This window comes from Abramis brama (assembly GCF_963993115.1).
Source record: "Abramis brama genome assembly, chromosome: 2".
Lineage (NCBI taxonomy): Eukaryota > Metazoa > Chordata > Actinopteri > Cypriniformes > Leuciscidae > Abramis > Abramis brama.
This window is the reverse complement of record NC_139964.1, coordinates 16,794,915-16,819,592: the sequence shown is the minus strand read 5'-3', so window position 1 is coordinate 16,819,592 and position 24,678 is coordinate 16,794,915. Positions and strand designations below refer to the sequence as shown.

Genomic DNA, 24,678 nt, shown 5'->3' with positions numbered 1-24,678 from the left:
ATAAATGATGCAAATGTTTTCAGAAATGTGTTTGAATCATCTGTTATAACTTATCTTTTTTTAGATAAGCCATTTTTACATTTCTCTTTTCTGTATGTTGGATATTGTTGATGCAGAGTTCACTTAGTGTCAGTGATATTCAGTTTCCCAAAGTTTAAATGGCACAGCATGCACACACAAAAACACACATTTAAGGCTTATTTAGTTAATTCTTGGCTAATATGTGGCTGAACAAATGGCCTGCTTGTGGCCCAGATCTGGTAAACAGGAGTGGACCACCCAAGTGCCATCATTTCAGGTATACATACAAGGTGTCGAATTTGGACCCGAATTAAAATGAACTGTGGCTCAGATTTGTGCCAGTTCTGCTTCATTTGTTTTGTTTATGGCTGACATGTGGCATTGCTATGGCTTAATTGTGGCCCAAATCTGGCAAACAGGAGCGGACCGCCCAAGTGCCATCATTTTCATCTGGCCCACATACCGCGTGGAATGATGGCACATGGACGGTCCGCTCCTGTTTGCCAGATTTGGGACACAATTAAGCCATAGCAATGCCGCATGTCAGCCGTAAACAAAACAAATGAAGCAGAACTGGCCCAGACACCAAAGTTGCTGTGGCCCAGATCCGGCCCACACTTGACACTTTCATCTGGCCCACATACCGCGTGGAATGATGGCACTTGGGCGGTCCGCTCCTGTTTGCCAGATGTGGGCCACAATTAAGCCATAGCAATGCCGCATGTCAGCCGTAAACAAAACAAATGAAGCAGAACTGGCCCATATCTGGCCCAGACACCAAAGTTGCTGTGGCCCAGATCCGGCCCACACTTGACACTTTCATCTGGCCCACATACCGTGTGGAATGATGGCACTTGGGCGGTCCGCTCCTGTTTGCCGGATATGGGCCACAGTCAAGTGTGGGCCTGATGTGGGACAATTCAGCTTCATTTGTTTTGTTTACGGCTGACATGCGGCATTGTTATGGCTTAATTGTGGCCCAAATCTGGCAAACAGGAGCGGACCGCCCAAGTGCCATCATTCCACGCGGTATGTGGGCCAGATGAAAGTGTCAAGTGTGGGCCGGATCTGGGCCACAGCAACTTTGGTGTCTGGGCCAGATATGGGCCAGTTCTGCTTCATTTGTTTTGTTTACGGCTGACATGCGGCATTGTTATGGCTTAATTGTGGCCCATATCCGGCAAACAGGAGCGGACCGCCCAAGTGCCATCATTCCGCGCGGTATGTGGGCCAGATGAAAGTGTCAAGTGTGGGCCAGATCTGGGCCACACCAATTTTGCTATCTGGGAATGAGCATCATATGATACAATGTCGTCTATACGATGTTGTAATAGGATTTTTAAACTACCGTTACATTATATGATCACGCTCCTATTCATGCAAATGCTTTAAAACCATTTAAGCGTGATAAGACAAGAGAACGCTCTGTCTGTGAATGTCCTGATGCACACACGATACGTAGAAAGACACGCAACAGTATCGTGTGCACAGACAGCGCGCCGGACTGTGCGTGAGACAGCTTATATCCCCTCTCCTTCATCCGTTCGCTAAACTTGCTGAACACATCAGTAATTTTATGCGTTATTTCCAGCAATTGGGTCGGTTCATGTTCACACCGTAAACGAACCGTACCAGAGTTCGTTTGGAACCGGACCGAGACCACCTCTTCAGCCGGGTCTCGGTTCGGTTGTTTGGTCCGCACCCGAGTTCGATTGCTGTATTCACACCTGCCCAAAAGATCCGCACCAATGGGGGAAACGAACTTGAGTTCGATTCAAACGAACCAAACAAGGCAGGTGTGAATACACCCTTATTCTGCTTCAGCTTCACGTCTTCATGTCGGTCCGGCCGGAGAATATCATCTCTGCAGGAGAAGAGAAAAACCCTGAAGCAGATCCAGCCTTGACAACATTCTCCACACCTTCCTCTTCCTCTTCCTCCTCGTTCATCACCTCTTTCACACACTCTTCCTCCTCTTATACTCTTCCTCCTCTAACTCACACTCTTCCTCCTCTTATACTCATACTCTTCCTCCTCTAACTCATACTCTTCCTCCTCTTATACTCACACTCTTCCTCCTCTTATACTTATACTCTTCCTCCTCTTATACACACACTCTTCCTCCTCTTATACTCATACTCTTCCTCCTCTAACTCATACTCTTCCTCCTCTTATACTCACACTCTTCCTCCTCTTATACTCACACTCTTCCTCCTCTTATACTAATACTCTTCCTCCTCTTATGCACACACTCTTCCTCCTCTAACTCATACTCTTCCTCCTCTTATACTCATACCCTTCCTCCTCTTATACACATACTCTTCCTCCTCTTATACTCATACTCTTCCTCCTCCTTCATCACCTCTTATACACACACTCTTCCTCCTCTTATACTCACACTCTTCCTCCTCTTATACTCATACTCTTCCTCCTCTTATACTCATACCCTTCCTCCTCTTATACACACACTCTTCCTCCTCTTATACTCACACTCTTCCTCCTCTAACTCATACACTTCCTCCTCTTATACTCATACCCTTCCTCTTATACACATACTCTTCCTCCTCTTATACTCACACTCTTCCTCTAACTCATACACTTCCTCCTCTTATACTCATACCCTTCCTCCTCTTATACACACTCTTCCTCCTCTTATACTGATACTCTTCCTCCTCTTATACTCATACTCTTCCTCCTCTTACACTCACACTTTTCCTTTAACTCACACTCTTCCTCCTCTTATACTCATACTCTTCCTCCTCTAACTCACACTCTTCCTCCTCGTTCATCACCTCTTATACTCACACTCTTCCTCCTCTTAGACACACACTCTTCCTCCTCTTCCTCCTCTTATACTCACACTCTTCCTCCTCTTATACTCACACTCTTCCTCCTCTCCCTCTTATATTATTTCCATCCATTATTGCAACTTTCAACATTCAATGCAACATTTTGAGTAAATCTAGGCACTTTAAACGGTCTTGTATTGTGTACAGTTGGTTTGGTCTCATCACTAGAAATAACTTTGAACAATTTTGAGTCGTTGTGTGTAAACGATGACAACTGTGTTGTAGTTGTGTTTAACTTTAGCCTGCCTGTGTTTAGTGTTTTGAAAAATAAGTGAATCACAGTGAGAAATGTGTTTTAATGAGTGAGAATGACAATATAAATATTTAACATACACATTCACTTCCGAGAACAAGAGCAAAATATATTCATGATCTAGTGCTAGAGCAGGGCTGCGAACTGTCACACTTTCAGCCTGGGACTCTAATCGACACGTTTCACACACTCTCAACTGAAGAAAACACATGCAAATAGAAAAACACCCGCAAATTAAGAAAACATCTTCAGCTGCAACTGTTGCGTGTTTCTGTATTTGGTTGTGTTGTGAGTATTTGGAGCACACATGTGTTGAGAAACTGATGAAGATGTTTTCTTAATTTGCAGGTGTTTTTCTATTTGTATGCGTTTTCTTCAGTTGCAGCGCATTGAGCTCTCTAGGCCACCGTACAAAATACTGAGGAGGACTTTTACTTTCTGAACCTGGACTTTACACCTCTGGCACTGACAGACAAGACAGAGCTGGTTACTTTTCAATTCTCAGCTCTCAGATTCTGTCAATATTATGAAATTAAAAGAATAAATATCGTTTTGGTGCTTATAAATGTAATTGTAAAGTCCCTCCCCCTAAACCATGTGACACAGACTAGCAAGTAGCAAAAGACTATTGGACATTTCTAAAAGGTGCGTTTGACAAGTTCAACACAAAGTTCCTGTTTCAGAGAGAAATATGTGAGAACAGGACAGAAGAAAGTGCAGATCAGCCGCTCATGAGGCCTTAAATAAAACATCAGAGTGTTTCTAATGTGAATGTAAGAGAGACTCACCGTGAATCATGAGCAGAAAGAAGATCAGAGGAAGAGGAGGAGCCATTCTGACCCACATCAGCATAACATATATCTATAATACAGCATTCAATTCAATTCACATTAATAAGTTATGTAGGCCCTATTTCAGAAATGTACATATACAAAATCATAATAAATTTATAATAATAAATTTAAGGCAGATTTAAGTAGTTTAAGGCAGAAACAGTGAGCTCATTAAAGTAATGAATACTTGCGTTAATATATTCATCACTTAAACAAGTATATGTAAACATCCTATTCTTAACATTTCTCATGTAAAGACACATATGTTATATGAGCAATAATCATTTAAGCAAGAGTGTGTTTGTCTTACCGTGTTGAAGCTCATCAGATCAACAGCAACCAAATGACAGACTGTTTTAACACAAGCACTTTAGCTTTACAGTGAAGCTTTGTGTGGATAACACTGTTTATTAATGACCAGCGACGGAAATATCACAGTCCCTCCCTCAACAAGAGAACAACATTACTGAACTAAACCTACTTAAAGAAAAATTATGATCTTTTTCTGTAAGTTGAAGATGAATAATTGTGAAGATGAATGAAGATGAATGATAGTGATTTACAGGTGAGGCTCATCAAGGTTGATGTCAGTCGCAGGAGATGGTGACCTCTGGTGGCAGTTTGAGGGATTGAACGAGCACATATGAGACGAGATGTGTCTGACTGCAGAACTATATACGTGACAGCAGTTTCAGGCCAGCAGCTTCAGACCGGACGTTAGGAGCTGACGATCACCTAAAGCAGGGGTGTCCAAACTCAGTCCTGGAGGGCCACTGTCCAGCAGAGTTTAGCTCTAGCCTGCCTCAACACCCCTACCTGGAAGTTTCTAGTAAGACCTTGATTATCTGGTTCAGGTTTAATTGGGGTTGGAGCTAAACTCTGCAGGACAGTGGCCCTCCAGGAGCAGGATTGGACATCCCTGACCTAAAGCCTGCTTTATACCAGAGATGGTCTTATTACTGGGAGATACCAGGATCTGTGGCTCTACCATTGTAAAGTGTAACTGCTGAATTGGATCATGTGTGCCTTGATAACCAATCACATTACAGCCTTGACATTTGTGTCTGAAATCTCCCCCTATACCCTTAAATAGGGCATTATTTGAGGGAACAGCCATTTGTAGTGGTGTCTGAAACCATAGTGGACCTTATCGAGTGCACGTGTTCAATCTCACAATGCACCGCCATAACAAGTGTATAGATGTACGCTCAATGGCTACAGAATACCCACAATGCACTGTAGAGTCATGTCGAATTAATTCCTTGGTCTGACCAGAAGATGGCGCCGCAGCCGAATCATTCATCCATCCATTTTCCAAACCGCTGGTCCAATGTGGCTACAGCGTAATATCATATCGCTGTAAGGTTTCAGGCTTGCCAAAACCACTAACCCTTACTTCACAATTACTATAAACTCCAGCATGACGAATACCCAACCCCACCACTAAACCTGACCTTAAAGGAACACTCCACCGTTTTTTGAATAGGGCTTATTCACCTTCTTTCCTACATTTAGAGAGGTGGGCAAATGCATTTTTGTCTCAGTGCATGCATTGTTTTAGTTTGACAGAGCCGGCGCTAGCTTAGCTTAGCTTAATGAATGGAATCCTTTGTTGCCAGCTAGCATGTCCTGAGTAAAAGTGATAAAAAAAATAAAATAAAAAAAAACGAATTACTTCTTGTGGCCTGCGTATTCACAACGAGTACAAATAGAGATTCAGATTAAGACTAGGCGATTTCCTAGGCAGATATTGACTATATTAGGGGGAAGCACAGGCGAAGCACTGCTACTTGGGCACAGAGATATCACGTAAGACTGAGACTGCTGGTCTGGCGCTGCTGTGGCGTGTGGCTCTGCGCTGGGCTAGTATTGTATGAGCGCATCACTAATAAAACTGATCACTTAAAGAAAAAGTTACAGGAACACCAAAGACAGAATAACAGAAGCCGATAATATTGACCATAAAATGATAGAGTGTTCATTGTGAAGTGGCACAATTATGGTTTTGTTCAGTATTTTAGGGTAAAATGATCAATTATCATTTAAAGCTGAGAAATGCACATGTATCCACCAATGAACATCACTTTAGGTGTTTTACTCCTCTGACTTAATGTTAGCATTTATATTTATATTTTTATACACAGCGACAATTCACCAGCTTTTAACTTTCATTTAATTCCACTGTTACATCATGTTTTTTAGCTATACAGAAATAAATCTCTTTTAGTGACTCATCACTGATGACCCCTGTCAATCATCAGTGGCTCCGCCCACAGAGCTCAGGATTGGTTCATTTGTGCTCCGCCTCTCACCCAGAATCTTCCTGTTGATCTGAACAAACAATAAGATGAAGAAAGACTGACTGAAGTTCATCAACAACATGATAAAACCTTTCACAAGATACATAAAACAATCACACTATACTGAAGAGAGTTTTATTGATTATATTGAGAAGAGCTGCAGGTTCTGACACTTACTGATGGATTCTCATGTTTAGAAAAGCTCTGAGGATCAAGAGTCTTCAGGAGGTCTGCGATCAACGGTCTGTGTGAAAGAGAGCGAGAGATCGGTCATGTGATCATCAGTGATGGAGTATCTGACTTTGACGTCTCACTTACTGTGAGTGTGTCGTACAGGTCAGAGGTCGTGGACTTGAGATCAAGAGCTGTATATGTGTCTTCATTGGGATCAGAGATCTACAGGAGAGACAGAAGGACACACACATTGTGAGTTCATCTTTTAAATGCTGACTGTAATGTTTAGAGGATCTTGATGGAAATCAGTTTGACTGGATCTAGAACTGAAGAATCGGGTGTTTGGACACGAGACTCGTGTGTCTTATACTCTTAATATCTGTGTACGGCTCATAGCGGCTGTAGGAAACATCTCTGCAGGAAAACACTGTGAATAATTGAGATCATCTCACCTCCTTCATAGCAGATATTCTGTTCATCTTTTTAGTAAGACTGTCAGAAGAAAGATGAATAAACAACACATTTAACGCCTCAAATAACTGCAATTTCAGGATTCAAACAGAGATGGCGACAAAGAGGCAAAGCTTACGCACTACCGCTTTAAATGTAACACATAACCTAAATGTAATACAGTAATTCTTCATACATAGAGAATTAGATTTTATTTAAATGAACTTCTTACCAAATGTACATCACAAAAGCACCTGATGCTCCACCGAGTAAAACACCAACAACACCAGCAGCAACACCGACAGTTACAGACGAGAAACATCTGACTGCTGAAATACAGATACAAACACACACCAATGTTTAACAGGACTAGATCAGACAAAATATACTGACAGATAAGAAAGTAAGCAGGAGTATGTGGTTAAAATACAGAATATGATTCATAAAACTCACACAAAGTCACATTATCAGAGTATTTCTCTCCATGTTTATTGATGGACTTGCACTTGTATTCTCCACTGTCATCAGAGCTGATCTTTGAGATGCTGAAGATTCTTCCAGATCCTACAATCGTTCCTCCTTTATTCCAGCTGATTTCTGCAGGAGGGTTTGAGTCACTGATGCAGTTCAGAGTCACTGAATCTCCCTCCACTATTACACCAGATGGACTGATGGAGATCACAGGTTTCACTGGAGGATCTACAGATGTCAGGTAAAAGTATTTATCAGAGACGGCTGGTGGAAAATGTTCTAGGAAAGGCTGCAGTTGGTTATTACTGGACAATTTCAGCAAACATCCAAGTTTAATTTTTCACTGTGTAATGCTCAAAGTTAAAGATAAAGTTTAAGCAAAAAAGTTAACAAGGAAAAACTATTAAGACTAGAATTTGAGGCTTGAAACCTTTGAAATACAGACAGATGTTTTACCAAGTTCTAAATATAAAAAAAATAAGATTTTATTTACTTTTCCTAATTTACAAAAAAAAAAAAAATCAATAAAAAAATTAGAATATTACATGAAATCACACAGCAATTACACAGTGATACCATGCTCATTGAACCAGGTTTTGGTTCTTTTGGCAGTGTGGGCAGGTGCAAATCCTGCTGGAAAATGAAGGAAGCATGAAGTGCTCTGAAAATGTCCTGGTAGACGGCTGCGTTGACTCTGGATTTAAAGGGATAGTTCACTTTGAAATTAATTTTTTGATACGTTTTAGCTTACCTCAAGGGCATCCAAGATGTAGGTGTCTTTGTTTCCGCAGTAGTTTCAATTTTGATATTTTTAGGTCAAACCGTTCTTGTCTGTCAGTCATATAATGCAGGTCTATGGTCACTGTCTCAAAACACAAGCACAGAGTCCAAATTAAAACAATTCCCCATCGTCCAAATTAAACAATTCCCCATCTTAAGTACACATTGATGGCCTAAGACACGAAACGAGCGGTTTGTGTGAGAAAACGAACAGTATTTATATCGTTGTTATCTCTTGAACACAGCACACGTCCAAATGATCTAACGGCGCGGGCGGGTATAGATATATACATAGATGTCGCCTTGGCTACGGTTTCGTTCCAATGAACTGCAGTAGCCAAGGCGACATCTATGTATATATCTATACCCGCCCGCGCCGTCAGATCATTTGGACGTATTCATACTAAAAATATCAAAATTGAAACTACTGCGGAAATAAAGACACCTACATCTTGGATGCCCTTGAGGTAAGCTAAAACATATCAAAAATTTATTTCAAAGTGAACTATCCCTTTAATAAAGCACAGTCGACCAAAGTCCTCTTTTCTGATGAGAGCAAATTAGAGAGCAAGGAAGAATGGAGAGGCACACAATCCAAGATGCTTGAAGTCCAGTGTGAAGTTTCCACAGTCTGTGTTGGTTTGGGGAGCCATGTCATCGGCTGGTGTTGGTCCACTGTACTGTCAACTAAACGCAGCCGTCTACCAAGACATTTTCAGATTACTTCATGCTTCCTTCAGCAGACAAGCTTTATGGAGATGCTGACTTCATTTTCCATTTTCTTTCTTTCTTTATTTTCTCTGTTTTTCTTTCTTTTATTTTTATTTTAAATGCCTTCCTTTTTGTATTAACATGTAGGTAATTAAGAGGTAAATGTTTGGAAGGTGGAGAAGAAACTGTGTTGTTTGAGTATATCCTGGGGTGAAAGTCCTGAGGTGGCGTAGTTGGCTACATTGAAAATCTTATTAGAGTTTATTTAATGTGAACTTCCTTGCTGTCTAGCTTTGCTCTCGTCCCCCACTCTGCCATACAAGGATAGAAAATTATTTGTTATTTAACAAATCAGTGACCACTGGCCAGGGGCGTAGCCACGGATGTGCCAGGGTGTGCCGGTGCCACCCACAGTGGCAGCTGGCACACCTAAAAATGGATGCAGAATTATTTTTTATAGTCTCAATAAAAAACGTTTTACTAAACTTGGGCTATTGTTGTTTATTTAGAATATATATATTTTTTAAATCAACCCTTTCACGCGTAAGTTAAAAATATTTTAACTGATCCCTTGTTTCCATGGCGACGCGTCATGATTGTCACGTGACACACCGCAGCCACAATAACTAACAGATGCATCGCTATAATTCGTTTTATTTCGTTTTTCTTTTTTTATTAAAAATATTCACAAACTTGCTTACCATGTCAACTATCTGATATTCCGATTCTTCGTTTAAAAACCTTTATAAATTATCTTGATCTATAACGAGAAGAGCGCTGCAGTTCAGAGAGTCCTGTCAGCCGGATTTAACGTTACAGCACCTGAATTCCAAAGTTTCTCCCGAAATACATGAAAGTAAGTAGCTGTTGAACTGGGAGAAGAATAGAGTAAACTTTGGAGTTCCGCTATGTGTGTCTGATATATGAATAAAACATGTCGGCAAATTACATATGAATAGATTGTTTTTGCTGCTTCCATACACATCAGTGTGTATTTTACAAACTACAAATGTAATGTTTTACTAGTACTTATGTGTATTTAAATGTCTGAAACATAAAATAAACAGTATGTGGTTGAAAATGAGTTGTGGTATATGACAATCGCTGAGCGCGTCCGTCTCTGGCTCCTGGCAGTTCTGTGACGTCACTGAACATTCTAAATCATACTCTCAGGGGCACAGAAATAAGAATCCAATATATGGTGTCATTAGCCGCTTTCCGACCGGAGGAACCTTTTCACAGTTCCTAGAACTATTGGCTAAAGTACCCGGATGTCGGCGTGTTCGCACCGCAGGAACTAGGAACGATTTTAGTTCTAGGAACTCCATTTGTAGGAACTAATTTAGGTCCTACTTCAGAGTAGGGTCTAAACCAGCACTATAGGAACTATCCGTGACGTTAGTGTACGCTGATTGACCGAACGCACGCGGAACACCAGCACCCGCCATTTTTAAAACAGCTAGATTGTAAACACACAGATTATAGCCTATATATTTACTCCATAAACTAACTATACAAACATCCCAGCTAGCAGGGAACGTTCTCAGAACTTTCGCTAACATTCCCTACAAGTTTGGTTAATGTTCTAAAGAAAACATTTGAATGTAATGTTTACCGAACATTTTAAGGATGTTTTCTCATTTAAAAAAATGTTCCTATAACGTTATATGAAAACTAAGATATAACATTTTAACTGCAACATTCAAAAGATGTTTTGGGAATGTTTCTGAAATAACAAGTTGTACTATGATCTCAAAATATCATTGTCCCTATGTTTCATTATAACGAAAGAAGAACGTTCTCTCTGTCACGTTAGGAAAACGTTTTGAGGATATCATTGAGAGATGAGATGTTGAATGTTCTTTATAAAACGTTATTTTAATGTGACGAGTTAACACAATTAGAACATTTTATTTGCAACATTTTGAGAATATTTTGGGAATGTTGTTAAAGTTAAAGTTTGTACAATGATCTCAATATAACATTGTCCCAATGTTTCATAAAAACAAAAGAAGAACATTCTCTCTGTCACATTTATAGAATATTTTGAGGATATCATTGAGAGATGAGATGTTGAATGTTCTTTATAAAACGTTCTTCTAATGTGACGAGTTAACACAATTAGAACATTTTACTTGCAACATTTTGAGCATATTTTGGGAATGTTGTTAAAGTTAAAGTTTGTACAATGATCTCAAAATAACGTTGTCTTAATGTTTTGTCATAACAAAAGAAGAACGTTCTCTCTGTCACGTTAGGAAAATGTTTTGAGGATATCATTGAGAGATGAGATGTTTATTGTTCTTTATAAAACGTTCTTCTAATGTGACGAGTTAACACAATTAGAACATTTTACCTGCAACATTTTGAGCATATTTTGGGAATGTTGTTAAAGTTAAAGTTTGTACAATGATCTCAATATAACATTGTCCCAATGTTTCATGATAACAAAAGAAGAGCATTCTACTTGCAACATTTTGAGCATATTTTGGGAATGTTGTTAAAGTTAAAGTTTGTACAATGATCTCAATATAACATTGTCCCAATGTTTCATGATAACAAAAGAAGAGCATTCTACTTGCAACATTTTGAGCATATTTTGGGAATGTTGTTAAAGTTAAAGTTTGTACAATGATCTCAAAATAACATTGTCCCAATGTTTCATAAAAACAAAAGAGGAACATTCTCTCTGTCACGTTAGGAAAATGTTTTGAGGATATCATTGAGAGATGAGAGGTTGAATGTTCTTTATAAAACGTTATTTTAATGTGACGAGTTAACACTATTAGAACATTTTACTTGCAACATTTTGAGCATATTTTGGGAATGTTGTTAATGTTAAAGTTTGTACAATGATCTCAAAATAACGTTGTCTTAATGTTTTGTCATAACAAAAGAAGAACGTTCTCTCTGTCACGTTAGGAAAATGTTTTGAGGATATCATTGAGAGATGAGATGTTGAATGTTCTTCATAAAACGTTCTTCTAATGTGACGAGTTAACACAATTAGAACATTTTACTTGCAACATTTTGAGCATATTTTGGGAATGTTGTTAAAGTTAAAGTTTGGACAATGATCTTAAAATAACATTGTCCCAATGTTTCATGATAACAAAAGAAGAGCATTCTACTTGCAACATTTTGAGCATATTTTGGGAATGTTATTAAAGTTAAAGTTTGTACAATGATCTCAATATAACATTGTCCCAATGTTTCATAAAACCAAAAGAAGAACAATTCTCTCTGTCACATTAGGAAAATGTTTTGAGGATACCATTGAGAGATGAGATGTTTATTGTTCTTTATAAAACGTTCTTTTAATGTGACGAGTTAACACAATTAGAACATTTTATTTGCAACATTTTGAGCATATTTTGGGAATGTTGTTTAAGTTAAAGTTTGTACAATGATCTCAAAATAACGTTGTCTTAATGTTTTGTCATAACAAAAGAAGAACGTTCTCTCTGTCACATTTGTAGAATGTTTTGAGGATATCATTGAGAGATGAGATGTTTATTGTTCTTTATAAAATGTTCTTCTAATGTGACGAGTTAACACAATTAGAACATTTTACTTGCAACATTTTGAGCATATTTTGGGAATGTTGCTAAAGTTAAAGTTTGTACAATGATCTCAATATAACATTGTCCCAATGTTTCATGATAACAAAAGAAGAACATTCTACTAGCAACATTTTGAGGATATTTTGGGAATGTTGTTAAAGTTAAAGTTTGTACAATGATCTCAATATAACATTGTCCCAATGTTTTGTCATAACAAAAGAAGAACATTCTCTCTGTCACATTAGGAAAATGTTTTGAGGATATCATTGAGAGATGAGATGTTGAATGTTCTTTATAAAACGTTCTTGTAATGTTATGTGTTAACACAATTAGAACATTTTAATTGCAACATTTTAAGGATGTTTTGAGGATGTTGTTGAGATAACAGATTATATAATGTTCTCAGTAAAACATTGGCACAATGTTCCATAATAACAGAGGAGGAACATTATCAAATCAACGTTCGTAAAATGTTTTGAGTATATCACTGAGACCTGAGATGATGAGTGTTTTTAAAAAAAATTCTTGTAATGTGACGTGTTAACAAAACTAGAACATTTTAAATGTAACATTTAGCAATCAAACTACACAATTATTGTTAAATTGAGCTTGCTGGTCAGACAGCAGGCCAACAGGGTTCACGATGGAACATATGGTGCGTTTAAGTCCTCCTGGGAAGTTTGTATTCATGAGGTTTTACAATTTTGTTTAATGTTTTAAATTAATGAAGCCACTGTAAACTTTATCATCACATATTATACTGTTACATATTAATGCTATCATATTTTGTGCAGGCATTAGCTTACTTCATTGTCACTGCTAAATACCTAAGTATAGTGGTATCCCACAATGTTTCCCACTGACACGCCCCTAACTCTTCAAGATCGGGGTTAAAGAAAATCCTGAGCTTCCTACTCATATTCTCATCATTGTGGTGGCGTTCAACTTGTAAATACGATCTTTATGACATGACTTGAATGCACCAATAGCTCTAGCTTAATTAGGGACAATCCATACAAACACTCTTTGCTAAAATACATTACAGACTGTCACAGTAAGAAGTTATTCGTCCTGTATCAACGCTAAAGGCCTAACCACTGCAGTCAACACCTTGGAGTCTATCCATGCTGTTAAATAAAAGTCTGTAGACAAGGGTTAGGGTTAGGGTTAACCTTAACCCTTAATTTCTAACCCAGACCCGGTTTCACAGAGTTTAGATTAAGCCAGGATTAGGCCTTAGTGCATTTAATTAGCTTTTAAAAATGTGCCTTAGAAAAAAGAAAAAGAAACATTACTGGTGTGCATCTTGAGACAAAACAATGGCACTGACATATTTTAAGATTTGTCAGTGCAAGTTGCTTTCAGGTAAAACAGCTCAAACGTGCATTTTAGTCTGGGACTACAGGCTTAAACCTTGCCTGTGAAACCCGGGGTATATGTTGTAACTTGTATAGAATTATGCCAATGTTACCAAAGTGTTGTGTTGGACAGAGGATTTAAACCAACAGGTTGTGTAACTGTGCCACACAGGGTGAAAAGCAAGTTGACATTATTAGGCATAAGAGTGTTTCTAAAGGAAAGGTCAATATTTTGTTAAAGTGCAAAAGGATCATTATGGGTCACATGAATGTAACTCTAATGTTACCATGATACCAATCCATTAGTTTTTCATGTAGGTAGGTATACAGAATTGTATATGAATAGCCTACATATGCAATGTTTGCTCTGTTTAATATATAATATGTTTGCTCTTTTAAACTGCTGTTTGGCAGAGCAGTGGTAAATATATGTTGTTATACATGGTATATATTATTTGTGTAATTTATTATTATTATTTATATGTTATTGTAAGTTTATTTTTTTTTATCATGCACTGCAATGAAGACACCATTTAACCAATTGATTAAATATAACAGCCAGCTTACAAATACAACTAAATAAATAGCCGTGCACATTTTTTTCATATTCTTTCTTTTAAAACATGTAATCTTTTCCTGTAATTGCAATGTTACCACATTATTGGCTGTCTCTTCGAGTTGTTTTGAGCATGATTGGCTATTCAGACTGTCATCCAGGAATCTGGCCAATGGCAGCTATGCGCGCCTTTTTCTGGTCAAGTTTGAAGTTTGAATATTCGTCTGTTAGAGTCTGTGTGTGTGTGTGCGCGCTGCTGCTGCTCGGGAGGATCTTCAGTAGCCTACTAGCCTCCTTCGGTTCTGTGGCTTTTACATTGTTTAAAACATGGATTATTTTGCATCGTACTGTTACATTTTTATTTTGAGCGAGTTGCGGGATGTAAATGGACAACGAATTTTAACAACGTAGCCTACGTGTAACGGACATATTGCAATCTGCGGAAGGTAAATAACTTTATTTTATATAAAAATACATTCTGCTACATCAAAATATAGTGTGTTAAATTGAGAAGCTAATTTTAAATGCGACTAGAGCAATATCGTTATTATGTCAATGTTTCAGGCTGCATGTGTAACGTTAGGCTAAATATTGTCAGCTAAGTTAGTTTTTGATAAAAATAAATAAAAATAAACCTCAGCATAGTCTGAGCTTTACAATGAGTGAACTGAGAGCATTGTGTCTTTATACAGAGAGGAACTCGACCCACACTATGAAAACTAGGCTTTTGAATGATCGCGGGATATCGGCCTAACGTTACCGTCAAAATGATGAGTCATCATCATAATATGTTTTTGAGCTGGTGAGTAAAAATTTGCAAGCTTTTTATGTCTCTTTTAGTAAGTAAATACAAATAGCTAATAATATTGCTGTATGTGTGTGTTTCCCATTATCCAGGAATTTTGGGAATAAATTATCCAGCCACATGATCTTCAGTTGCGGTGAGTATTGTCATAGTAAAATACACGTGAAATAGAGGCAGAACATGTAAACTCTGCTCAAAGGCACACTGGTCCAAACCCTCCAGTCAAAATTGTACCTGTCTTCTTGATATGAGTTTTTATGGGCCTAGCTGACCCAAACATAAATGTCCTTTCAAAATGAAATTATTTTCAAACCTGTATGACTTCTGTGAAACACAAGAATGTTGGGAATAAAACAACATTGGAACCCATTTTATGGAAACAAATGTTCCCAATGTTTCATGATAACAAAAGAAGAACATTCTACTTGCAACATTTTGAGCATATTTTGGGAATGTTGCTAAAGTTAAAGTTGTACAATGATCTCAATATAACATTGTCCCAATGTTTCATGATAACAAAAGAAGAACATTCTCTCTGTCACGTTAGGGAAATGTTTTGAGGATATCATTGAGAGATGAGATGTTGAATGTTCTTCATAAAACGTTCTTCTAATGTGACAAGTTAACACAATTAGAACATTTTACTTGCAACATTTTGAAAAAATAAAATAAAATAAACCTCAGCATAGGAGCTTTACAATGAGTGAACTGAGAACATTGTGTCTTTATACATAACATAAATGTCCTTTCAAAATGAAATTATTTTCAAACCTGTATGACTTACTTCTCTGAAATACAAGAATGTTGGGAATTAAACAACATTGGAACCCATTTTATGAAAAAAAAAAACAAAAAACAGTGAAGTCATTTCTCAAGATATCTTAATTAAGGTTATACAAAATAAATTCATACAGTTTTGGAACAACATGGAGTACCGGTAAATAACGAGAGAACTCTATTTTTTGGATGAGCTGTTCTTTTTAGGACATGTTCCCAGGGTCCTTTGCTAAATTAACCATGGTTTTTATTATAGTAAAGTGTAGAAACAATATTTTTATGGTGGATTGATTACAATAATTTATTACCATTTAGTTAGTGTTGCAAAACCATGGTTAATGTTAGTAAGGGTTCTCCAGATTTATATAGCCTAACACTTAAGGAAAACATAAAAAATGGTCCTATGTCACCCAGATCAATAGTCTGTTAACACACATTAACACACTTTTTACATTTTCTTAAGATCAAGCATTGGACCAATGTTTACGGAGCAGATCAGGCACCAACAGAGAAACAAGTCCATCACTAGTAAGTATCCACTGCATTTTATAAAACCGTAGTCAATTTTAAACGCACAATGCACTCCAAAATAAAAATGATCTATTTTTTTCTCCCTCGTGCCTGATTTATATCTGTCCCAGATTTATATCTGACTTTCTTTCCACAGAGATTTTTAGAAAAATTATCATTAAAGAGAATCATATAAAGAGAAATGTGGGAGGAGCTTGAATTTATTGCCTAGCCCTGTTTGTTTGAACCGCGAGAGCCGTCAAAGCTTATGCTACTCCTATGTCATGCACCGACAAGAGCCTTTTATAGTCAACACGTCGGACGCAAGCAACTTGCACTTTTGCCCCCACCAACAACGCATAGTATTGCATACAACGGTGCGTCGCGTATCAAAAACTGGGACGACACATTTTTCTACTCATAGACGCATATGGCGGCCGAAGTGTAGTGATGCGTAGCCTTGCAGGCGCATATGCGTATCGATGCGTTGACTAACTCTTTGGGCGTAATTTGACTTGCATATGGCTGTCTGCTGGAAGCTAGTTATTTAAGTCGATAAAATTATAAATATGGTAGGGCTGGGGGAATTAACACGTTAATCTTCGCGATTAATTTGAGATGCTTAACGAGTTTATAAAAAAAATGCAATTAACGCAGCACTTTTTTTGCCTCATTTTAATGACTTCCTGTTGCGGAAAAGGCTGCAAAATATGCCGTCCCGCCCCTCCGTGTTTGGCGATCAGGTTTTATTCTCGCGCAGCTTTCATGACCGGGTCTTTTCCGCTCCGCGCTCTCCATTCCGTGTGTGTGTGTCGGCGCACTGACACACACACACAACACTGAGCAAACATTGAGCTCTTTGCTCAATGTTCTGCTCCGTGTTTGCGCTGCACGTTCTGCTCTGTCGTTAACGGCCCAAACGCTCCAATCATGTACCGATCACGCACTGGAAAAGCAAAGTCAAATAACGTGAATTTTCTCAGTAGTAGACTTCTGTGAAATAGCCCTACTGAGCTGGTATAGTCATGCTGGCAACAATGGTAAAATTACCTGCTCTGATCACATGCTCTTGTAATAATAGCTTTGTAGGACTATGTTTTATTTTGATAATTAGAAAAAAAAAATTATAATAATAAATTGTTAAATTTATTATGTTGATTGATTATTGAAAATAATAATATATTGATATATTGATGTTTAATATTATTTTAATACAGGGCTATTTTCTGTTCCTTTTTTTCCTTTTTGTTGTTTAATTAGGTTATTCTAAGTTTAAATATTGATGATTACAAGCTTGGGGGAAATGCAATTAATTGCATTTAATTACAGCAAATTGTGTAAATAATCAGTTACTTTTTTTAATCGATTCCCAGCCCTAAAATATAAAATATGGATATGTTTCTTACACAAACGCATCACTTCGCTTCACCTTTCGCCTTTATTAACCTGCCAGAGCCGTGTGGAGTACTTTTATCATGGATGGATGCATTTTTATGGACTTGTCAAAAAAATCCCACAGGGAGCTACAGAATAAGAAATCTTTGAAGTCCACTTTTTTACTGTCTGTTTCCATCAGTAAAATTACAGTTGTTTTTTTTCTCTCAGAATTGTGAGGCAAGAACACACAATTGCAAGAAAATATCAGAATTGTGAGCTGTCTTTTTTACTCCCCTCAGAATTCACCCTTCGAGGGAGTTTGATTGACAGGTATTTTTTACATTTTTATTTTACCAAAAATATTTTTTTCTAAAAAAATTACACAAATTAAACGTTGAGACTTTGTTTCAACTTTCATATCAAAAGTAACCTGCTCTGTCTTGTCTCTGCGTTTAAACGTTTCAGCGTTTTTTCTGTGATCCGCAATGTATTTTTCATTGCGTGACAACATGATGTGTGGCGTGAGAGCGCCATGGCTTGTTGGACATAGCAACAGTAACTAAAGGGGGCGGGTCTTTGCAAATTGCATTAACCATGGCTGCCTGTTAATTATCACTGGACTACTTCGCTCTGGCATCTCCCAAAAGTAAATTTTTTTTTGTTTTCTTGATTCCATTTGAATGGTTTAATTAAATTGCTATAACCAATTATTTAAAATGTAATGATTTAAGCAAAACGTTCTTCAAAGGTTAAACCAAACTTTTATTTGACGGATTGCCGTGTAGACCTTTGAGTTTCTCTGTGTTTTATGATATGATAAGTTTTTCTCAAATGAAGCTAAAATGCTGCTGAAGTGACTGATTAATGAACAGATTAATGTTCTCATATAGAAACGACAGCAAAAAAAAATAAGCCAGAATTGCTTTTTTTTCTCAGGTTTTACTAATTTATCCTGTGATTCTGACTTTCAAACGGCCAATTGCGAGTTTATATCTCGCACTTCTGAGAAAAAAAAGTTTGAATTGTGATTCGCAATTACCTTTTTTAAAAATTGTATTCCATGGCGGAAACAAGCTTTCATATGCACAGACAGTAGCTCACATTTAACATGCAGATTGTGCGCACACAGAAACCTACTGGAGCACAAAAAGTTAGTGTCAACACTGTCCTGTGATTTCTCAATAAGAAACAGAAGTTATAGCATATTTTTCTTTCTGCTTTTGAAGTAACTAAAACTTACAGCTTAGCTAATAGCAAAGAGACGATTCACAGGTATGATTAAATCACACTAGAAATTGTTCTATCTCAAATGCAGTACTACTTTATCTGTATCTGATTTAAAACAAGCAGAAATCTGTAAGAAATGTAACAATCCATAGACAATATAACTGATGAAAATGAGCTGTTACATCAGAGCAAAAGCATCGTGGGCAGTGCTGTGACATGCTGCAGCTGTGCTCAAGGCTACCTGAGTTCGAGGTTCACACTTCTCAAGCCAAGTTTGTAGTTTGTTAAAATAATTTAGCCTCTAGTTGTGTTATTAAAGGGATACTCCACTTTTTTTGGAAATAGGCTCATTTTACAACTCCCCCAGAGTTAAACAGTTGAGTTTTACCGTTTTCGAATCCATTCAGCCGAGTTTCTGATATTTGGAAGAATATCAGTAACCAGACAGTTTCTGGTCTCATTGACTTCCATAGTAGGAAAAAATATATACTATGGAAGTCAATGAGACCAGAAACTGTCTGGTTACTGACATTCTTCTAAATATCAGAAACTCGGCTGAATGGATTCGAAAACGGTAAAACTCAACTGTTTAACTCTGGGGGAGTTATAAAATGAGCCTATTTCCAAAAAAAGTGGAGTATCCCTTTAACATGTATATAATGGATTAAGTATATGTTTTAAATTACAGAAACAAAATAGATACTCATAAGGTATCATATTTATACTTTTAAATAAACTAATCTAATTAATTTCTGATTAATAATAAGGCTGGCTAATTTTGAAACTTTTCAAAGTCAATATTGCTTGTGATCTTAATATGTAATATGTATTTGTATTATTTTTTGTTTACACTGTTGCATGATCTTCTTTTATAGGCTATGAGGAAAAACTCTACCATGCACACAGAGAATGGAGCTCAATTCTGCTAACTGGGATAGCAGCTGAAAAAGAAGAAGAGAAGAACAGTAGAACACCTATTAATGCAGATGACTTTATTCTTTTTCTGCAAGAACCAAGACAACCAAAGACTGATGATGAGCGCTCTGAGCAAACAGCAGTCAAGACGTGTGATTGCACATTGGACTTTACTGAGTTCTTCATTTAATGTTGGGCATCTACTGTACGCAGAACTTCTAATAATTTATGTGAATGCCATTCATAAACCTGTTAGATTTTTGTTTTATTTTAGAGATTAATAAAATTGTATGTTTTAACAATGTTATAGCTAAGCATTTTTTATGTTTAAGAGAACATTTTGGGAACAAAAATAAAACTTCCCACTAAAAAATTTATAAGAATGTTAAGTAGTATTTTTAAGAGTATTTTTAGAGAATGTTATCCTAACTTTTAGAAGAACGTTCTAAGAATAAAAATAAAACTTCCTGCTAAAAACTTTATAAGAATAAAGGGATAATGTTCTAAAAATGTTATGATTAAACATTTATAGAAGGTCATCATCACAAAACATTTTTAGAGTGTTCTTAGAGAATGTTATCCTACCTTTTAGGAGAAATAATGTTCTAACAATATTATTATTAAACATTTTTATAATGTTGTAAAAAAAAATGTTATCTGAACTTTTAAAAGAACATTCTGGGAACAAAAATAAAAACACCCCCTGAAAACTTTCTAAGAACGTTAGAGAATAATATTGTAAGAATGGTACACCTAAACATTTTAATAATGTTTTTAAATAATGTTATCCGAACATTTAAAAGAACATTCTGGGAACAAAAATAAAACTATCCGCTTACAACATTATAAGAACGTTAGAGAATAATGTTATAAGAATGTTATTACTAAACATTTTAATAATGTTTTTAGAAAATGTTCTCTAAACATTTAAAAAAACATTCTGGGAACAAAAATAAAACTACCCGCTGAAAACGTTCTATGAACATTAGAGAATAATGTTATAAGAACGTTATTACTAAACATTTTAATAATGTTTTTAAAAAAATGTTATCCGAACATTTATAAGAACATTCTGGGAACAAAAATAAAACTACACGCTAAAAACATTATAAGAACGTCAGAGAATAATGTTATAAAAATGTTACTACTAAACATTTTAATAATGTTTTTAGAAAATGTTCTCTAAACATTTAAAAAAACATTCTGGGAACACAAATAAAACTACCCGCTGAAAACGTTCTGAGAAAATTAGAGAATAATGTTAAAAGAATGTTACTACTAAACATTTTAATAATGTTTTTAAAGAATGTTCTCCAAACTTTTAAAAGAACATTCTGGGAACAAAACTAAAACTAGCCACTGAAAACTTTCTAAGAACGTTAGAGAATAATGTTAAAAGAATGTTACTACTAAACATTTTAATAATGTTTTTAAAGAATGTTCTCCAAACTTTTAAAAGAACATTCTGGGAACAAAACTAAAACTAGCCGCTGAAAACTTTCTAAGAACGTTAGAGAATAATGTTAAAAGAATGTTACTACTAAACATTTTAATAATGTTTTTAAAGAATGTTCTCCAAACTTTTAAAAGAACATTCTGAGAACAAAACTAAAACTAGCCGCTGAAAACATTTATAGAACAATACATGCTAATGTTCTTAGAACATTTTTAGAACAAAAAATTTCTAGCTGGGATGGAAAACAGTGATAGATGGGTCTCTAAACCTTTATGCTGAAGAGAAAATCCAACGCAACTTTGAGGGGACCAAGCCAAACATGATTATGTTTATCTGCCCAGCTAGCAACACTGGACATCAACCACATAGGCTAATAACCTTTTTTTAATATACTGTCTACTTTCTATAACAGTTCTATATAATAACATATTAAACAGTACTGTTAGATAGATTGCTAACTAATAAACACAGAGAATGCGAGCATTCATTGTTTGCTCTGGCGTTCTCAGCGCCGTCAAAATAAAGGTCCGTCGCGCCGTCAAAATAAAAGTCACCGTGCTTGCGTCACTCCCTTACCCCTCCTACCAGTTCCTATGGCCACTTGGCCAGTGCGAACGCAAACAGCAAAACCGAGTTTAGGGGAGAGTAGTTCTTAGAACTGTTTAGAAGTGGACAGTTCCTAGAACTAAGTTCCTAGAACTACTTGGTCGGAAAGCGGCTATAATGCTCAAAATGTTAAATGTAATTTACAGTTTAAATTATTTTCGTAAAAAAAATATCTGCCGACATTCGGACTGCCAACCAATCAGCAAACAGCAGCTGACTGTGACCCCAGCAGCTCCCCAGAGATGTTTTCCGCGCATATAAACAACAGTCACAACATTAGTGCCTGAAAAAATTCTCTAAGTTATTGGCGATCCTGAGTGTAATGTATAGTTATATTTTATATAGTTTTATGGTTATGTGAGGCATGGTTATGTGGTTATGGTTAATCATTTTGCACAGTAATCTGACAATAAATGTGGCACACCCAGATTTTCAGATGCACACCCTAAGTCTCTTTTTTGGCTACGCTACTGCCACTGGCTGTTAATGTATTAAAAATGCATTAAAGTATATTTGTATTGGACTAAAAACATACTCAAGTACATTTTTAATACATTTAATTGTATGTCTTTTTCTCCTTGGCTCCCTTCCCTCCTTCAGGGAACAGGAGTTACATTAGTAACCTAGACGTTCCCATTCAGTCATCACTATGAGTTACGTCAGTGATTGATGAATTGGGATCCCTAAGAAAAACGCCACAAACACTGTCTTCCAGCGCCTCGTGTAAACCGCCTGATCCCCCGCACTGGTTTTTAAAATAAAAAAATACTTTTTTATTTAAAAGAAATTAAATAAAAATCAGTACGATTTGAGCGCAGTACCAAACTTTTCCACTAGATGACATCCAGACTCCTCTGATGACCATATTATGATGAATATATAAGGACTCTATGATTTCCATATATGGATTGATTGATCTTAACTACAGTCTGAACGCTTTCAAATGCTATATAGTTGGTCAAGATTACTTTAGGTTTAGACTAAGATATTATTGTTATAAATGTATAATGGCAAGTGTCCCACGGGTGTCGGGGAGGGGCAGTCTTAAAAATAGTGGTTAAAACATTTTTATAAATCATAAATTCAGATATTTATTCTTTGTAATGTTTGAAAAGTCAATCTGTACTCACACATGACATTGAGCTGAACCTCAGGAGAGATGTGAGTGTGTCCGTCTACAGCACAGCTATATCTGCCTGAATCCTCTCTTCTGACTGACTGCAGCAGGAGTTCATTGTTTCTGTCTCTTCTCTCAGTTAATGGCTGTGAGTTTCTGTACCAGATGAATGTTGCTCTGTCAGTCAGAGCGCAGCTGCTTTTACATCTCAGAGTGACTGAATCTCCCTCTGTCACTCTCTCAGGAGACTCCACCTGAAGATCTGAACACAACACACACATTATATCTAGTGCTGCTGTCATACACTGATTATTATTCAACATAATGCACAGAAGAAGAGATAAACCTCATCAAAGTCACCTGTGACATTAAGAGTCACTCCTGGAGAACCAATCCATTTGTCTTTATCAGTGATGAATCTGAAATAGTACATGTGTGAATCCTTCAGTGTCACATGACTCAGTCTGATGGTGCAGTTCTGCTGTTTATCTCCCAGATACTGAAGCCTCTGACTGTATTCAGGGTCCTCAGACAGATCTGGAGGCTCGACACCCCTTATATCGTCTTTTGTCCAGAACACTTTCATGATCTGATATCCAGTAGGGTATGTATAAGTGCATCTCATTATCACTGTTGAGTCCTTTAGTGCACAGATGTGTGAAGGACTGTAACTCACACTCCAATCAGCACTAGAAACCCCTGAAACACAGAATTCATCATGATGAAAATGTTGTTTTATCAGTTACAACAGACCATGAAAAAATAACAATAATTTATTACTATTTTGAAACTCCTATTTTGAGTGACTCATGACAGGAAATAAAAGCTCATCTTCTCAGAATCTACTAAGTGATAAATGATCTCAGTGTGAATTACTTCATGAACTTTGATGGAGGATGTTGCAGAATTAAACACACAGAAACAGAAGTGTGAAAACAGAACTAAGGTGTCAGTCATAAACAACATGCTATCAACAGAAGGAACCCTATAAAAAAATTCAAACACATGATAATTAAGACTAAGAAAATAATCAACTATGATTTAAAGAATCAATATCAAAAAGAGAATTGTTTGGCTTTTAGTTAATGTCTGTCAGCTCTGAGATCTATATACTAACAACGTCCATCGGCACTAAACCTCAACAATATCTCCTCATTGTCTTGAGAAAATCAACCAAAAAAGATTGATAATCTGGCTATACACTGATGTTTATCCAATCAAATGCTCTGATGAGTGAGAAAGTTCCTCCCCTGAACCACCTGACACTGACTAGCAAGCAGCAAATTAGCAACTCATGCTCAAACTAAAAACTACTGGATATTTATAAAATAGACAAGCCTATTGACATGCCTCAGCCAAACTTCCTGTTTCAAAAGGAAATTCATCAACATACCACAGAAAACTGCTCATTAATCATAAAAAATAAAATAAAATAAAAACTTCATTATAAACATCAGAATAAAAGGAAAGACTTTTCTAAAACTAAAATAAAAAACGAAATTATGCTGCTACTAGCTGCTTTAGCGCCTGAGAAGTTGAAATGTAAGAGAGACTCACCGTGAATCATGA

At 36.7% G+C, this 24,678-nt stretch overlaps 3 protein-coding genes and 1 long non-coding RNA gene across 4 annotated transcripts in view; 1 reads left to right on the top strand and 3 right to left on the bottom strand.

Moving 5' to 3' along the window:
- LOC311069515 (B-cell receptor CD22-like) overlaps nt 1-3,957 on the bottom strand; it is a gene marked incomplete at both ends in the record, with an annotated part of 51,921 nt that extends 47,964 nt beyond the window's left edge. Inside the window, one exon of the mRNA XM_084092726.1 lies at nt 3,912-3,957. Coding sequence (XP_083948852.1) covers nt 3,912-3,957 — 46 coding nt within the window. The remainder of the gene's footprint in view (nt 1-3,911) is intronic.
- Nucleotides 1-24,678, bottom strand: part of LOC311077950 (B-cell receptor CD22-like) — a gene marked incomplete at its 3' end in the record, with an annotated part of 163,503 nt that overhangs the window by 48,746 nt on the left and 90,079 nt on the right. The gene's annotated exons all lie outside the window — the stretch shown is intronic.
- LOC311077798 (B-cell receptor CD22-like) lies at nt 6,112-23,807 on the bottom strand. The gene is made up of 8 exons (XM_084106423.1): nt 23,470-23,807; nt 23,123-23,371; nt 7,334-7,579; nt 7,113-7,209; nt 6,883-6,922; nt 6,575-6,652; nt 6,434-6,500; nt 6,112-6,287 (listed from the first exon to the last, which is right to left on the bottom strand). The coding sequence occupies exons 1-7, from the start codon at nt 23,732-23,734 to the stop codon at nt 6,468-6,470; spliced, it is 1,008 nt and encodes a 335-aa protein (XP_083962549.1). The 5' UTR covers nt 23,735-23,807; the 3' UTR covers nt 6,112-6,287; nt 6,434-6,467.
- On the top strand, nt 14,563-20,237 carry LOC311077805. The gene is made up of 6 exons (XR_014604993.1): nt 14,563-14,765; nt 15,012-15,121; nt 15,217-15,260; nt 16,365-16,429; nt 18,017-18,118; nt 19,891-20,237. It is a non-coding gene; the product is annotated as an uncharacterized lncRNA (long non-coding RNA).

Excerpts from the sequence above, each read along its gene's own strand:
- LOC311077798 (XM_084106423.1), bottom strand. The coding sequence starts at position 23,734 with ATGAGATGCACTTATACATACCCTACTGGATATCAGATCATGAAAGTG. Across the intron at positions 7,210-7,333 it reads CTCTGATAATGTGACTTTGT|CAGTCAGATGTTTCTCGTCT; the intron begins GTGAGTTTTATG and ends TCTGTATTTCAG. Across the intron at positions 6,501-6,574 it reads ACCTGTACGACACACTCACA|ACCGTTGATCGCAGACCTCC; the intron begins GTAAGTGAGACG and ends TCTTTCACACAG.